The sequence below is a fragment of the Numida meleagris genome, chromosome 6 (assembly GCF_002078875.1).
Source record: "Numida meleagris isolate 19003 breed g44 Domestic line chromosome 6, NumMel1.0, whole genome shotgun sequence".
Taxonomy (NCBI): Eukaryota; Metazoa; Chordata; class Aves; order Galliformes; family Numididae; genus Numida; species Numida meleagris.
In genome coordinates this window covers 10,239,167-10,256,064 of record NC_034414.1, presented here as the reverse complement: position 1 = coordinate 10,256,064, position 16,898 = coordinate 10,239,167, and the positions used below count along the sequence as shown (strand labels likewise).

At 45.3% G+C, this 16,898-nt stretch overlaps 1 protein-coding gene across 4 annotated transcripts in view; it reads right to left on the bottom strand.

The window, feature by feature from the left end:
• Positions 1–16,898, bottom strand: part of LMO1 (LIM domain only 1) — a 48,158-nt gene that overhangs the window by 10,351 nt on the left and 20,909 nt on the right. For 3 of the 4 annotated variants that reach the window (XM_021403318.1, XM_021403319.1, XM_021403316.1), the window contains exon 2: positions 1,396–1,609. In XM_021403318.1, coding sequence (XP_021258993.1) covers positions 1,396–1,601 — 206 coding nt within the window. In that variant the 5' untranslated portion in view covers positions 1,602–1,609. Of the gene's footprint in view, positions 1–1,395; positions 1,610–3,679; positions 3,811–16,898 lie in introns of those variants that run through there. The other variant, XM_021403317.1, reaches the window with a different exon arrangement.

Here is a 16,898-nt window from a genome sequence, read left to right as displayed (position 1 = left end):
CTATCTTTTAGGTCAGATTTAAAAAAATACATTGTTTATCAAGTGCACTTACGACAAAGTCTGGAAAAGTGATAAATAATGAAGAGGAGGATGACTGATGGAGAGACCAGGATCGCTTGGCAGGCTGGGTGCAAACAAGATACGTGTTTTAATAAAACCATCTATAAAGAAACACTCCAGAAACTAATGCAGCCTATACTTTGTGGAAGGAGAACTATTCCTAGAAGAAGCTCTTCTGAAAGACCTAGGGGGTCCCTGTGAACACATTCCAACTGTGAGCAAAAGTCCTTGTGAGAGGAGGATGTTTTTGTATGCTGCCTCAAAAAAAGGGAAGGTGGCAGCTCCCATATGGCAGCTATTAGATGCCTATCTTCTATTTGGCTCAGTTTCTTGTTTTAGAGAGAGAAACTCGCTTGTAGAAGTGTTACCGAGAAAATGTTTATCAAAGTTGTTCAGGAATATGTGAAGAACCTGATCACTGACTACCTAGCCACCCTCTGCACATAAAAGGTTAGCCAGCATTGCACCTCTTTTTCTGAAACCAGCGTGGTGGTTTGTGTTATGCTGACTGAGTTTGCACAATAAACGTTATCAGCCCTTTAGGAAAAAAAAAACAATACATTAGCTGGAGATCAAGTACACTCTTCCAGATGAAAAACGAAGTAAAACTTGGTGTGTTTTGCAGTGTGACCCTCATAAGACTGTTTGCATTAGGGCTGCTGCCTTATTAAAATTCATTTGTGTTTATCGGAAGTATTTTGTGAAAAAAAGCCATACAGACAAGGCAACAAGATGCTCTGTTGTTACATATTGCAGGCACATACTGACAGGGTAGCTCCAACTCAGAGTTAGACTTGGTCTCTGCAGACCTCCTCATGAAAAAAAAAATTTCTGAAGTTGATCTGTAATTTTGGAGTGTTTTGCTCTGTTTACTTAGCAAAGAGACAAAAGCCCCATGGGAGGAGCCTTACTGAGTACAAGCACCAGAAGTCTATGTAAAAGCCAGCACTGAAAGCAGAAGGGAAAAGGAAAAGGTAAAAGCCTGGTCAGATCACAGAATCATAGCATGTTGGTCATTGTGCAGGAGCATAACATAGATAGATATTCTCCTCTTTACTTTCTCTGAAAGCACTTCCTACTTTTGTTGGGGTAAAACAGTAGACTTAAGTCATGCCCTCCTCCTAACAACCTAAAAATAGGATGATACTTCCCTGATTATGCAATACACAAAGTGCAAACCAAAGGCCATGCTCAGACAGGGAAGGACCACCAGTCTCTTTGGGGCAGGGCCAATCATGCACACGTACACATTTTCACAGTAGGGGCCAGAAAGGCAAACAGCTGGCAGCGAACTGAGGCGCTTGGGAAGAGCCCACGCTACATTCGTCTATTTACCTCAGGTAATCTCTGCGGCAAAGGATGAGATTTGCTTTCGTGTAAAGGGTTGATCCAACCTCTCCAAGACGACAGTCGCAGCAGGCACACTTCAGGCAGTCTTCATGCCAGTACTTATCCAGGGCCTTCAGCAGGTACCGGTCCTTGATCTTCCGGTTGCAGCCAGCACAGCCCTTCTGCTTCCCCTTGGGTTGTACGGATAACATCGGCACACCTGCAGCACAACCAGACAGCGGGGTTACAAGGCGTTCAGACAGCTTGAGCGGGTTTCCCGCACTCGGGGCAGCGCTGGGAGCAGCAGGGCAATCCGTGAGCAAATTCTGCCGCTGCTCCCACTGCAAGGAGCTCGTGCTGCAAGAAAGTGGTGGTCAGAGGAATTTCATTTGCTGTCACAGGACAGGTAGGAATGTGACACCTGCAGGAACGCAGGTTTTTAGCCAAGGGTAGGACTGACACAAAGCACTGGACTTTTTTTTTTTTAATTTATTAATCACCACTTTAAAGCAGAACAAACCCGCTGCAATTCCAGCATTTGTTTTTCCCTCATTAGCAGTGCCCTTGCATCATTAATTGCCCATGCCAGATCAGAAGGACCAAGCGCGCGCCATCCCCCTCCCCACCCTGTCCAACTCCTGGCTGGATGTAGCTGTGGGGAAAGGTGAGGTGTGGGTGCAAAGCTGGGGCATGCCGCTGGTTCTCCTCCTTTGTAATCCCCACTGGAGACACAGGTTTAACCAACACAAAGCAGATGAGAGGGGACGTTGTGGCTGGGGTGACAGCATCACTGGTTGTACGCTCTTACCCGAAGTTAGGCCAGCTCCTGTAGCAAGCTGGATATCCCAGAAAGTAACAGCTTGATAATGGAATTATTAACAGTCCCTTGGCCCGAGTAGAACAAGTCAGTGCCACTGCAGTAAGTGACATTTGCTGCTTTCCTTAAAAGCCAGGGTGACCCGGTGGTGGTGGCTAATGCGCAGCCCATGTAAAACCCACGGCTCGTACAGTAATAATTGCTTTGTCAGAGCTGCGAGCAGACGACAATAGCACTTAAGACACCTCCACGCCAACAGCGAGGCATCGATCCGGTTGTTATCAGAGTGGTCTCAGCAGCACGGAGACGGGTCAAGTAACATTGGAGAACTCTCCAGACTTAAAGAGCCCTCCTGCTCGTCGCTGCGGCACCGGCAAAGTCAACACCAGCAAATTTCTGATGTCAGTGGCAAATACGCAATAAGGAAGTGAAAACTTAAACCTGTATTTGACCAGCACACATGCAACCCAGGACGCAACATACGGGGGTTTCAAAATGCGGGTTCTGGATAAGTGGAGCCATTGAGCCCTACTGCCTGTCTGCCATTTCGGTTCCCTGCTCCTCCAAGCACTCCATTGTCTTAGGAGAGGCTTCCGCCAAGAAGGGGAATGTACCACTTTGATTTTCTTCTAATAACTAGCAAAGGAACAGATATATATATTTTTAAACAGTACCTTAAGCAAGGAAAAAAGCAGTGTATTTGGTCAGCGTTCAGCAGGGGGCTTTCTAATGAAAAAAGGTACCATTTCAGAGATCATATGATGTTCAAAGCTGCTATTCCCACTCAGATAATAACGAGCAAGGTCAGCCTCTGCTGGTCAGGTTCAGTGTTTTGAAATTACATCCTGGTCTGTGAGGTTCCCTCCGCCGGCCCAGCGCCGCGGAGCACACACACCGGGCCGAGCGGCTGCTGCAATTAGCTGGTGAGCTGACACAGCAGGCAAGGCGTGAAACAAAATTTCAAAAACTGCCAAACTCCATCAGCATGGGCTGCTCGCACGCTTGCCATGTCATTTCCAAGCAACAAGAGAGCAGCATCTCAGAAGCTTAACCCCTTTCGCAGTTGGAGGTGCGTGGAGAAGGCACGGCCAGCGCCGAACCCTGGTCTCCTCCACCCGCCTCCTTCCAGCAAACCCTGAACAAGCCAGGCTTTGCAGGCAGAAGCCACCTGCAGAGCTGCTCTTCCCTTCTGGAAATTTCCCCACTGCAAAACCACAACGTTGCTTTGTTCCTCCGCGCAGACTTTTTCCACCAAAAACCACCCAGATCCCCTGTTCGGTGGGGTAACACGTTGCCCTAACCGGGAGGAAGGGCTCACCCCAGCCACGCGCACGGGGAAGGCAAAGAGCAGCACTGCAGAGCTAGGGAAACGAACAGCTGGGCACTCCCCCACTGACATACATGATGACGGGGAGTGCTGACCGGTCACTACATTCCAAGAGGACCATCCAGTTGCGCTCCTATGGTACTCACCACCCATCGCTATCTCTCCTTCGGAGCGGTGGGTGAAGCCTTTCTATTCTTGGCTGCCTACGCTCCCTTCTTTGCCCTTTACAACTTAATAGACTTGCTGCTGGTTAATACAAAACAAAACCTGTTCTGAGTGCTCAGAGCTCCAATGCACATTAAAAAATTATAGACGCCACCTCTGGACATACTGAAATTTATGGCTGTGTCTAAAGAGGCTGTTATTGCAGTGAGTAATCTAAACTTCACCTCCGTTCACAGGCGGGCGAACCAGCTGTAATCAGCCCGTATCTCCTCAGCTGGGGTTTTCCTGCAAAATGATTCCGCTGGCTTTGTAAGACGAGTGTCCACTAAGCACACTTCCAAGTTTTCCTAGCCTGTTTTACTGACATTTCTATTCAGCATGGCAATCAGCTGCAGCTCCTCTAAGGGCGCTGCTCATAAAGCCTCGTTTCCAAGACAGCCCCGCAACTTTTTTACAGATGGTGGACCTTCTAAATAACAGTTATCTGCAGTGGTCCTAAGGCGCACATCTCCGCAGTGCCCTGGTCTGCATGAGAGCGACTGGTCCCTCTGAACGCGTGGAAGCTCACCACCTGATTTCTTTAATGCAGCTCTAAAGGTTAATTGGTCTGGAAGAGCAATGTGGGACTGCCGGCTAACGATACGTGCCTGGAGGCTTTCTTTGCAGCCTCGCTGCTCTTTCTGCAGGCAAGTCCGGAGCAGGTGACGGCAGCAGGACTTTTCTCAGCCCCCTCTGGCACAGAGGGACTGCGGGAAGCACCACCACCACCTCTGTGGGATGGGATGGAGAAAGGAGCACCCGGTGAGCAGCGCCCAGGAGTGGGCTGCGGGAGGACCTCCTCCAGCTCCCCCAGGAGTCAGCCGAGTCCTCCATTTGCCATTTATGACAGCTAATTAGTTATTCCATTCCAAATCTTTGCTTTAAATAAAAGAACTAATTATACACAAAGGTCAGTCCCCCACCTCCTGTGAAGCACACATAATTGGCTTATTTCCCCAACACTGTGTGTAGGTTTTACACAATGCTTTCGGGCAGATGGCTTTAACTCTTTCCCTCGGCAAGTTTTCTCTCTTTTGTTCTGGTTTGGTTTTTTGATTGTTTGTTTGTTTGCTGTTTAAAGTTTCCTCGGCTACCTCTCCCATAAAAGCTTGCTCAAAAACAAAGCAAAGAACTAACAAACACAAAAATCCACTCCCAGAAGTGCTTCTGAGAGCCCCCGAGGAGCAGTGCTCCCTATACACCCGCACAGCACCGCGCACAGCGCAGCGTTGGAATTACCTGTCTGCTCCACCACCACCTCCTGCTCAAGCAGCGCCTTTCGGGCACAGCTACCACATTGCCGAACAATTCCTCTGCCAAAGACCTCTATTACAAACTTATTTTTTTCCTTTTTTTTTAACTTAGCTTTTTTTCAGTTAATTTTTATTGTAATTTACAGAAGTGATTCTTACAGGGATGCAGCATGCCAGCGCTAAGAGCAATTCTGGTTCCAAGACCGGTGTTTCAGGAGCTGGGCACTTGAGCCTCGGTTTCAGAGCTCCACTTGAGGGGAAAATGTTTATTTCTAGTGCAATGCGCTGTAAATGAGCTGACCTCCTTTTGCCTACTAACAAAAAAAACAGCATTCGGCTGCAAAAGATGAAAAAGTAACTGAAGAGTGGGAGTAATCTTATTAACTCCTGTCTCATCGCAATAAATAAGCTGCAGTCTTGTGTCTTTTATCAGAGGATCTGGTATCATTTAAAAGCTTTAGAGCCCTGCATCACCCATTTAAGTAAATGCAGACAGCCGCTGCCAAAAAGATGCAGTGAATTTTCATTCCCTTAAAAAGAAGCTCCCTTTGTGTTCCCAGTGTTGTATTACTCACCTTCTATGAATATTATGTCCCGTGAAAGAAGGCAAGCCATGCACTTCCCCTGAGCCAAGCACGCTGTCCCGAGTGCCTTCGCCAAAGAAGGATGGCCAGCAAGGTGAAGCTCATCATGTCATCAGTATATCCAATTAAAACGTTACCTTTGGAACACCGAGTACTTGCAACTAACTGCTCACGAATGAGCCTTCGACCATTCATCAAAATTATTCAATGAGTAACCACAATCTTTTTTCATTTCCAGTTTCATGGTGCAATATATAGTAGGTGATTTCTACAGCGGCTTTAGCAATTCATTTGTGGTATTCTTTCTTCTGTGTCATTACCGAATAAATTCCCCAAGCAAGGCAAAAAAAAAGAAAAAATAGTTTGAGAGCGTGCTTAATAGGAGAAGCAACATTTTGATCAGTACTTTTGTTTTAACTAAGCTATAACCCTCCTCCCAGCAGCATCGCAACTTTGGGGCTCTCTAGTTCTGAATGAGCCTGGGCGAAGCACGCTGCAGGCTTTCATTTCCCATGGCAGCTTTCCTCGAGGGCTTGCCTCCAGCTCCAACCCCATATGGAGAGACCCTGTTTTCAAGTCCTTTGCTCAGATAGGCTGTGATATCCCAAATAGCCATTCACATCACTGGAATCTGTACCAAATCAGGTCCCAGATTAGAGGACGTGAGGTTCAGGGTTAGGATCTAAATTTTCATTTTCCCCCAAAGTTCTGAGACTTCCTGTGCTTGGTTTAAGTCTCTTCCTTGCAGAGTTGCTGTTACCTGAGGATAACCTGTCGCTGTAAGGGAACACACGGCAGCAGGCTGAATGCAAACCTTAGTAACCGCCGTTGCAAAAGTTTCTATAAATCATTCCTGTAAGCAACATTTTCCCTGTGCTCACAAAATACACCTGTTTGAGCTTTAATTTTTCATAACTGGCATATGCCCAAAGCTTATTCTTAACGCATGTATTGTTTCAGTAAAATCTATTTTACTGTTTGAAGCCCTGGGAACGGTAAAAAAAAAGAGAACATGCAGATTTCTTGTACCTTAAACCTTCACCATTTAGCACTCTACAATCTAGCAAAGGTCCTGATTTCAGATAGCCAGCTCCCTCGTTCAGTTTCTGTAGTAGAATGAAGTCTGGCAATGGAGAGAGTACCCCCAAACCACCTGCCCAGCGGAACAGTCGCATCGCAGATGATGTTCACTTGGGACGTGAGCCTGGAACTCTTGCCATACTCCTCACTACTCCATTGCTTTGCACTGAGAAGACACTGAGCTCCCAGCATTTCTCTTCAAGGAGTTCAGGTGTCAAAGCAAACCAGCAGAAGATAAGTCTTTGAGCCAAATGATCACAAAGGTAAGAACCCATCCCTTGCTCTTCAGCTCATTTAGCAATCGTCTATGTACGAGTGTTAAATACAGAGTTTGGTGTCCCCTTCCCTGCCCATTTCCAAAAGATAAAACAAACCAATCAGAAAAACATTCTATCAAGTTAAAATCCCACAGAGTTTCTGAGACGCAAAAACTCAATTATTTCCAAGCACACGTGTAATACTCCACAGTTGTGACCTTCTGGGTAAAACGCACTGTATAAACGTATTGCTATCGAGGTTCCAGTAGATACGCAAAGATGTGCCATGTAGCAGAGCTCAGGCTTAGCAGGGAGACATTAACATCACCCTGACAGATTCAGTACACTGTAGCTGTGAATATTTTAAGGCGAATAGAACTATATCATTGCACAATCATCATCATCTTTTCTTCTGCCTCTTTGCAGACATATACAATGTCAACCTAAGCTTTCGGCAACCTTAATAGAATTTCAGTGCCCACTGCCAAATGGCCATTTGATGTTCTGTTCTGTGTACACTGATGAAGCAATCTGTCACAGCCCTTAATGCAGGCAATGACGACCATCCAATCTAAAGCTTTCGCAGGCTTAGAGAAATTTCTCAAGACTCTTGGAGCCTATAATCATTTCTGCAATACCACAAAAGAATTTGGAATCCTGGTGCTCCGTATTTAATGAAATATGAATATACTCCTCTAAATGTTTCTAGAAGAAGCCCTACTCGGGCCAAAAGCATATTTTACACCATCAATCACTAGAAAGTTGTGCTGGCAACTCTGAACTAGCAAACGCTGTGGTGATTGCAAGTTATTCTATATGAAAGCATTGGCTTCCCATCCAAACTCACCACAAAGCCAAACGCCGATGCTTATACACCCTGCACAAGGTTAGCACAGCTGCACCTTTACCGCTATAAATGCAGCAGGACTAAACACTTATTTACATATTTTCTTCACTTCCAGGAGTTGAGGAAAGATTCAGCTATAAGGAACACAGAGAGGGTCCCTGCACTTAATGCAGTCCAAGTCAGGGAGACAATTGCTGCTGACCTTCGGGAAGCCATGAAGTACACCTCCCTAATGACTCAGAAAGATGCAGTTATCCTGGAAACCTGGGCTCCTCTCCCTTTCCTAGTGACAGCAGACCGACCCGTCTGCTATTAAAAGTTGAAAGGAGCAGGGCAGGAAGGAAAGCTATTTCCTTCTCTTCTTGTTGAAAGGAGAAAATACAACACACAGCCTTTTCCAGGACCATTTGCATGCTGAGCTGTCAGACCATGCACTTTCCATTAAAGAGATAGCATCCCTTTTCATAAGTCCATTTGGGATCCATTTTAGTGTTATCTAAAAATCAAATCTACATGGTAATCCTTTTAATGTACTCTTGACTTTTAAAAACAGCTTTATGTTCCTTCAGGAAATGTTTTAAGCCATTACTCAGTAATTACTACTCACCCATGAAAACACTGATCTTTTACAATATATAATCAGTTTGCTGTCTTAAAAAATAAGGCAGACTGGAATTTTTTCCTCATGATAGCAGCGGAGAAAAACCAAGTAGCAGAGAACATCCTTCCTCCCCCCAGTACTTCGAAGCAGTATGCTTTTCCTGCTGTGTAAGTCCAGAACGGGTGCCAAACGCCGTTCAGACCTGCTCAGATTGTGCTGGATTTATCTGGATGACACCTGCAGCCGACACAGCAACGTCCAGCCAATCTTCAGGGGCCTGAATTTACCCCGACAGTCCTAGCACCGGGTCCTAAAGGTTGCACTCTGTCCTCCCCAAACTCCCTGCGCACTCATGGCAGGGCTCAAGAGGGACAGCACCCCGACTTGTCCCCCACTTCCCTCTCCAGCACAGCCAGAATAGGGACAAGGGAGCGTTCTGCCCAGCCGTGACTCCTGTCCATCTTCTCCTAACACCACGAAGACAGAGAAGACAGCAGAAGCAGAGGCTAAATACTTACAGTGCTGCAGTTCTCCTCGTTACTGAGGTCTAGATTAAGCCTTACTGAGCCACAGCTTGCTCCCACCGACAGCTTTTACTTTACCCCATTTTACTACTACAATTAAGACACAGAAACTCTGCTACTTAGCCATTTCTCCTTTCATTTGCAGGGAAAAGTATGCAGATCGCAGCACAGTGCTGTTCATTAAGCATTTGTATAGCTGAAGTTGGCCAGTCCCCATATGTCTCCAACCAATTTTTTTTGTTCACAACCAACAGAGTCAGAGCTCGCAATCCACAGCTGCCATTAATGTCACCCTTCTTTACAAGAAATTACGCTGATAAGAATTAAAAGTGGTTTATTGGCTTTAGCTGTTGTATACTTTGAGGTGATGCATAGACAGGAGCTGAGCACTATTACCCTGAACAACAGAAAAGACCCAAGTAAGGGGAAAAGACTGAACAACATTTTTTTTTTCTTTTGTTTCTTTCTGTGAAATGCCTCAGAAAGGCTTGGAAAACCCTGCTGCAATTCACCATATATTCCAGAGTAAAGTGAGCTCGAAGGGTTTGGGGCAAGCCAGCGTGACATTTAGTTTGCACTAAAGCATCTTAGAAGTCATATGAAATATAGCGTAACAGAGCATATTCTACTCTATTAAGCATTCAGGAGCCCGGCATCGCAGCATTCAGAATACGGATGAGAAGTTGGAATTGCACAAGACATTCCTCCTCTTATGGCTGACCGCTGAGTTGAATTCAAGCTGATCCTAAGGGAGTCATTTTCATTAACCTGCAGTAGCTCTCTAATCCTATTCCTTGCATTTCAGACCACCACCACTACAAGAATTTATGACCTGCTGCCTGCACCTTGGATAGCGCTCACACTTTACTCTTTTTCTCCATGCGTCCTGCTCCCCTAGATCATTACCACCACTCTGTGCAGCAACTGATTCTCTTAAAGTGGAAGACTGCTCCTCAGCGCAGTTATCTATGCTCCATTTAACTCTCACCAACATACATGAAGATGCTGGTGGTTACACGTGGTTTAAGACAATGAAAAAAATCACATGGCCTAGTCCAGTGTGCAGAACTAAGGGCTTCCTGAAGGGTTCTTCATGAAGCCCAAACAGGGCACATGTCTACTCATGATTTGCCTCAAACCTCAAACTAAAGAGAAATCCCAAACCACCGACTTTCGGCTCTAAATTCCTAGAAGCTGGCTGAGCAGCCTGTCCTCCGCTCTGTTTTGGTGGGAGTCTTGCTCAGTTGGCTTAGCTGTCCTCCACCTCACCATGAGATTCCCAACTGCTGAAATGAACTCCTTCACCAAACTAATGAAATAAGGAGTTTGAAGTGCTTTGCAATCCTTTTTAGAAAAGCCTGTACCTCCAGACGAGACTCAATTTCACAGCATCAGGGAACTGTGTGCCAATGCACTGTACTGGAACACCGGGGCTAGCAGGAGCAGCAGACAACAATGCTAACATCAGGGTTATTTTAGATTACAGCACTTCCAAATCAATTTTGGATTTAAACTTTTAAATGCACTCTCCAGAAGGAATCTGCACTGACTGAGTATTTTCAAGGCTAATTTTCTAAGCTTGAATAAAGCTCATTGTTATCTAAGGAAAAAAACGCCACTAACCCTTGCTACAAAGGCTAGGTCATAGCTCGAAAATTAGAGAACAGTGCTGCAAAGGAATAAACTACCTAAGACAATCTCCATAATACTGCAGATAAAAAAACACTGTAAGTACCACCGGAAAGTGATGTTTAAATGAGACCAGAAGTTGTCACAATATCTGGGACCCGGGGCACTTCTCCAGGAACGTGCACTGCTGCAGGGGAAAGATGAATGAGCTGAACATCCACAGGTGGACAGCAGGACTTTGCCACACCAGAAACCCTGCAGAATTAAGATGGAGCCTCAGCACTCTGCAGAAAGAAAGTTGTTGTGATGAGAGAAGGGAACGTGTAAGACAGATGGGAAAGTTAAGGTTAAAGTTCAGACCAAAAGCAATTAAGACGGGTGAGAGTGCCCTGCAACTTGACACAGGTTTGCTTTGTATTCAGAACTTTTCACTGGCATTAAGCATCTTAACTTGTGTATAGAGAGATTATAATTAAAACCTGACAGGCTTAAATTAGCCATTTATAAAAGGTTCTCCAGAAAGCTTTTAAAGTAGACTAAACATATCTATTAAAATGGAAGAAAGGAAAAAAAAAATGGAGCCATTTTCAGTTACAATAGTTTTCCTTCCCAGATATCTCAAGAGATTAGACAAATTTAAAGCCAAAGTTCTGCAACTGTCCAAAGCCGCAGGAAGGGGGGAGAGGGAGAACGTGTGGCAATTAGAAAAACTTGAAAAAAATCCTTTATTTAAGGATTTGTCCTTTGGATGAACATAAGCACTCCAGAAATCTCCGAGATCCTAATTTTCCCTTAGGACTTTGAGCGCTTCAGGGCATGTTTCCCCAGGGCCAAGGAATGATGTCACGCTGCCATAGGGCTGGGCAGCAGCCGGAGAGCTGCCTTTCCCCACTGCCCATGAGAATGGAGGGAGCATCTTCACCCCACACTGGCTATTCAGATTCATTCCTAGCATTTCAGTGCTACACAATTCCCTATGAGTTCAAGAAGCTGAATCTAAAAAAAATCTGTTCTTTATCAATGTCTCCCTCGGTGTCAAAAGACACCAGGTAATTTATTCTTCCACCAAAAGAAAGAAATAAAAAAGCTACAAATATTGTGATATTTCATGAAGTTCACAGACTATAAATATCTGGAAACCAGGCTTGTGAGAATATTCTTAACCCTTACCATAAAGAAGTTCTCCTGCATGTTAGTACGGAACTTTCCGTGTTCAAGTTTTAGGCCACTGCTCCTTGTCCTGTCACTATGCACCACCAAGAAGAGCCTGGCCTCATCCATTCGTCTCCCACAATGTAAATAATTAAGGGCATGGCTGTGCAAAGCCCACCTTATTACTTCTGAAACCTATTAGATTCCTTCTTTCCCTGCCTCTCTATTTCATAAAGCAAATGCAGTCCTCAAGGAATACGCTCCCATTGGGCATCCAAGTGGGAGTGAACCAGAGAGCAGTGGTTTCCCAGAGCACACCGCCAGCACCGCCGCGCGCAGCTTGCTCTCCGCACACCTTTCTGCAAAGACAGCTACAAACATTTGCTTATTGACCTAGAGAGCTTCTCAGCAGCCCTGCATTATTCCTAGCTCTGATCGCTCCCAAGACCATGTCATCCTCTCTGCAACTCTCGTTTTTAAAGCTCTGGAGCAGATGCTTATAGACGCGTAAGCACACAATGGGGATATTCATAGGCCACGGGGTGCTCTTGTCCAAACCTCTCGTAGCAGCCAGTTGCCACTGCTGAAGACTCAGAAGTTATGTGATTGCAGCATTCTATTTTTGGGTGAGAAAGAGAAGCAAGCAGCAAATAGAAGAAGAGAAGACAGCACAAATGCTATATAAAATACAGTACAGGCAGGAGTACAGTAGTTCTTCAAAGGAAGAAGCTAGCGCCTGGCCCTGAGAAAAATAATCAAGCTGTAGCAACAATGATCGCTCTAAACCCATGTCGTTTATCTGCAGCCTACATTCATTGCTTCCACATACAAAATGTAATCCTTTTCTCAAATTTACTTCGACTCTACCGCACTCGGCGTGGTGCCTCTTTTCAGAGGAGTGCCTACATTACCTAAGCCAGGGAAAGGAAAGCGACTTTAAAGTGAGCCATGATGAGGAAGGCAAGCAGAGCTTAAGATGAATAATCTGTTGTTCCTAGTGCTGTATGGTCCCCCTTTTTTTTTTTTTCTTTCTGCATACCAGTGGCATTTGAAGTGGTAAGGTACATACAGAAATCTTAATTTATTTTGTTTCATCTTTATATACTGTTATTGTAGTTATTCTAATTCACAGAGAACCAAAACTCTGAAAAGAAAAACCAACATCTGCCCCTGATCCAACACCTCATGGAAACATACGAAGGAGATCCACCCTGAGTCTTTAAGCACTTACAAACAGGAACTGGGTGAAAAATAATAGATATCTGCATTCCAGCCACCTCATGGTCCAAGTGCATGTATCCTGTCTCCATTATCTGTAGCAGCAAATTTACAGCAACTGCCGAGTGTGGAATTGCCACCCTCCTTTCAGAGAATTAACCAGCAGGAAAACTTCCCAGAGACTTCTCACTTTCTGTGCAGGTTCAGCCTTATTTTCACTTCAGTCCCAAACCCGACACAGCTAAGTCCGACCCCAGTCCCAAACAGGCAGCGCAAGAGGAGTCACGTATCTGCACCAAAAGCCAGCATGGCCCAGGAAGCTGAAAGCATGCTTCTCCTCCCAGTGATGCAATGAGACTGCCATGGCATCATCCATTCCCTGTCTCACCGTGCCTCTGCTGACAGCTACCTGGGATACAGGTAGATTCCCAGTGGAATTCCTGGCACAAATTCCTTCCCCAGTCTGGGGAGGACCAGTAAGGGTCCCCAAACCCAAGCTCCTGCTCCACTCTCTTATGACCTCCATCACAAACTATTCCTGGAGCGCAGGCAAACTGGGATTTTGATATTTTAACTATGCTTCCAATGCTGACACCACACTTCTTTTGCCTAGAAATCTCCATATTGCAACCACATCCAGATGGAGGGCTGATACATGGCCATCTCCAGAAAGCAGTGAAGCCAACAGACGTCACACAGACAGTGCTGTTTAAATCAGGGAAAATACTTCCCCTGTATTAGTTCTCCAGGATGCCCTGTATCTCTGCAGAATGGGCACCACTGCTGTATTTACGGTACGCCCATCCCTCTCTATGAAGACAGCCCTCAGCAGTAACAACAGTTCATCAGCTATGAAGGTCAAGGGCTCCGCCAGCCCTCTGAGACCCGAGCTACTGGTTCCAGCGAGTCTGCCAGTATCAAACCTGACACTTGGATCAGTAGTTACTCCCCAGGCATATCTAGTTTCCCATTTCTTCAGTTTCTAGTGTCAAAATACACTTGCAGTACAATATGCAAAGCTTTGCAGGCAATATCCTCTCTCTGTTCTCCAGTTGTGGGTGGAATGTCTATTTTTACAGGTGAAAAGTGTACTTCATGCCAACATATTATCGTACCAGTCCGCCCAGGCTCCTATTTGTGCTACAGAGCATAGAAAATGACAAACCTGCATCCCACAGTTAGTGTCACATTATCAGCGTACATAAATATTTGGGAAGTTAGCATTTAAGGCAGATGCTCTGCATTATAAATGCTACAGAATGATCATTCTCTGACATGCAATTCGTGGGTGACTTCATCGCAGCTCCATTGAGGGGCTTCACTATTGGGCTGCAACACGACATCCCATGCTGCTACGTTCTGAGTCAGTATGCATACCTCCACGCTGCCCTCCCCAGAAGGTAAGAGTTAAAGCAAGGGACACAACTCAGCTTAAACAGGAGGTACCAAATCTTACCAGGTCATTATGTGCCCTGGTTATTAGAAAGAATCTGAAATTTCAGCAGAGCTCTAACACCTACAGACCTGGTACTCCAAGGCTACATATTCAAGCTTGCAGCAGCATTTGTGACGTTTTCACCCTTTCATGCAAGCCCAGAACTGTACGAGAGGAGTTTCTGCGCACAAAGAACAGCTCACCCTCATCACCCCACTGGGGGAAATGGGCACCAGCTTTGCTTCCACTGACTGCATTTATGAGGTTGTGTCAGTCCCTTCCCTTCTTGCCCTCTTTGGCACGGGAGAAGTTAATTCGGAATTCTGTCTGGAATTCTGACACTTCTGTGGAGAAGGTCCCCATTTGGACAGGACACACCTTCTAAAGTGCCAAGAGAAGAGAAATAAGCCGTGGCAATACAGAGCCCGGGCTGCAGGAACAGCGAGACGATATCAAATGCTGCTTTAAGTGCTGATATTTTTGTGCTTTGAAAGAAAAATGCCTTCAGGAATCGCAGCAGGAGTCACCTCTATATAAAGACTTTGCATATAAAGGGACATTTATTATTCTCAATTAATGGCATACTGATAGACACGTTTACATTTCTAAGTGTCAGATTCAGCAGAATATGAAGTGACTGAAGGCCTCTTATTTCACTCTGAAAACGGCCATAAAAGGATCTAAAGAACACAAAAAAAACCCCCACATTTTGCAGAAGACACAAGCCATCCTTTGATTCCTTACAGTTCTGAGAGCTGGTTGGTGCAGCAAGGCTCTCCTAACACCGACGTGAACATCTGCAGACAGCAAAGTGAATAGCCACTGCAGCTCCTGCACAGAATGGGAGACATCCCCAGCCTACTGCATGGAGGGGCTGTCATGGACCTTGATCTCACCCTCCCACAGATTATTAGGGAAACCTAATGTGGCAGAACAATGTACAGTAGGTTTCTGGGAAAACAAATAGCGAGAAGCCTTTGCTTTTTCCAGAAATTTGGACACTGTTTAGTTTTTTTTGTTGTTTTTTTTTAATTATAATATCCCATAGAAAATGAAACCTCTCCATCAAGTTGCACCTCAGTTCACTGTTTTGAGGACTTCAAATAAAAACGCCTAACCATCTACTCAACTGTGTAAATCAACATGCTGCAGGTATTCCTGTCTGGCTGCCTTACGTTAGACCTGTAACTAAATAATTCAGTCCTCAAATAAGAGCAGCTAAATTTAAAAGGCACCCACAAAACCTACCGGTGTTTGCTGGAGCTTTCGATTTTCGGATCTGGTTTCACAGGGAGGGTGGGAAAAGCAATTTACTATCATGGGAAAGGACGTGTGTTGAACACTAATCCAGCGGCACCTCGGAGCATGAAAGCTGCTGCTCGGCCTCGGGCCCAGCACGGGGCTGCAAATCCCCTTGCACTCAGCCCAGCGCCCGGCTCCACGTTCCCAGGACGAGCCCACCTGCAAAACGCACGGCGAGGGCTGGGATGCCGGCAGCTCCCCAGCTGCGATTAAGGACAGCACCGCAGCCCAGAAGGGCTGGGATTATACGTTTCACTTCTGCTGCCGATTTTCTGCGTGCAAATCTGCGCACCCGTGTCTTCACCAGTCCCAGGGGAACTGCGATACCAGTCACCTGCAACAGATTCGGAGTGGTCCCCAGCACTCTGAAAGCGCCAGGTCACTTTGTGAGCGCGCTGCCAGGTGCAGAAGAATTAACGTAACCAGCTCAATTTATCCTGGCCTAAAAATCATCTGCCGAAGGCCAGGTAGATTTAAGAGACGAAACTTTCCGCTAGACTCCTACAGAACTTCCATAAAGTCCCTGTGATGTGTTTCTCTGGAAACAGGAGTTTACATTTCCTTTTCGGCAAAACCTTTGGAAGCATTGAGCTATATATTCCCAGAGAAAAGGCAGTTTTCCCTCCTTTTAAGTGATGGAAAGTCAATTTGCATCATAATTACAACCAAGGCTCCATAACGTTACTTTTAGTTAAAACAGTAAACTACTATAATAAAAGTGTACCTGGGGAATATTTAGAGAAAGCACTAATGATTTCTTCCCTAGTGGTTAATAAATCCACTTCCAGATCAATTTGTTCATGATAGAAACTTGAGAGCATAAACAGTTACACAAGCACATTAGAGTGTGTCTTTCCCAGTATAAATGATTTATTACAATGATTAGCAGCACATAAACAATTTAAAATACAACTCTAATTAGCTTTTTGGAAGAAAAGGAGAAAAACCTTCCTGGCTCCCCCTACACATTATGTTTTACTTTTCTAAGTGTGTACTTTTTAATTAAATCCAAATGTCACAATAAATTTAAAGTGTTTTATTACCACCCTGGCTAACTAAGCCATTCATGCAAACAGCCGTTATATTGAACCAGACGCGGGACTGAAAGCGGCTGAGGGGAAAGGAGAAAAAGGGGGGAAAAGGCAATTATTTCTGCATTTGACAAGAGATTTGTACAAACGTTTGAAGATACGAAGGCAAACTTTCTCTGTTTTATCCAGAGAGGTTGGCCAGCTAATTGCTCTTTAATACCAGTTTCCGTGTTCAAAAACATCACGAC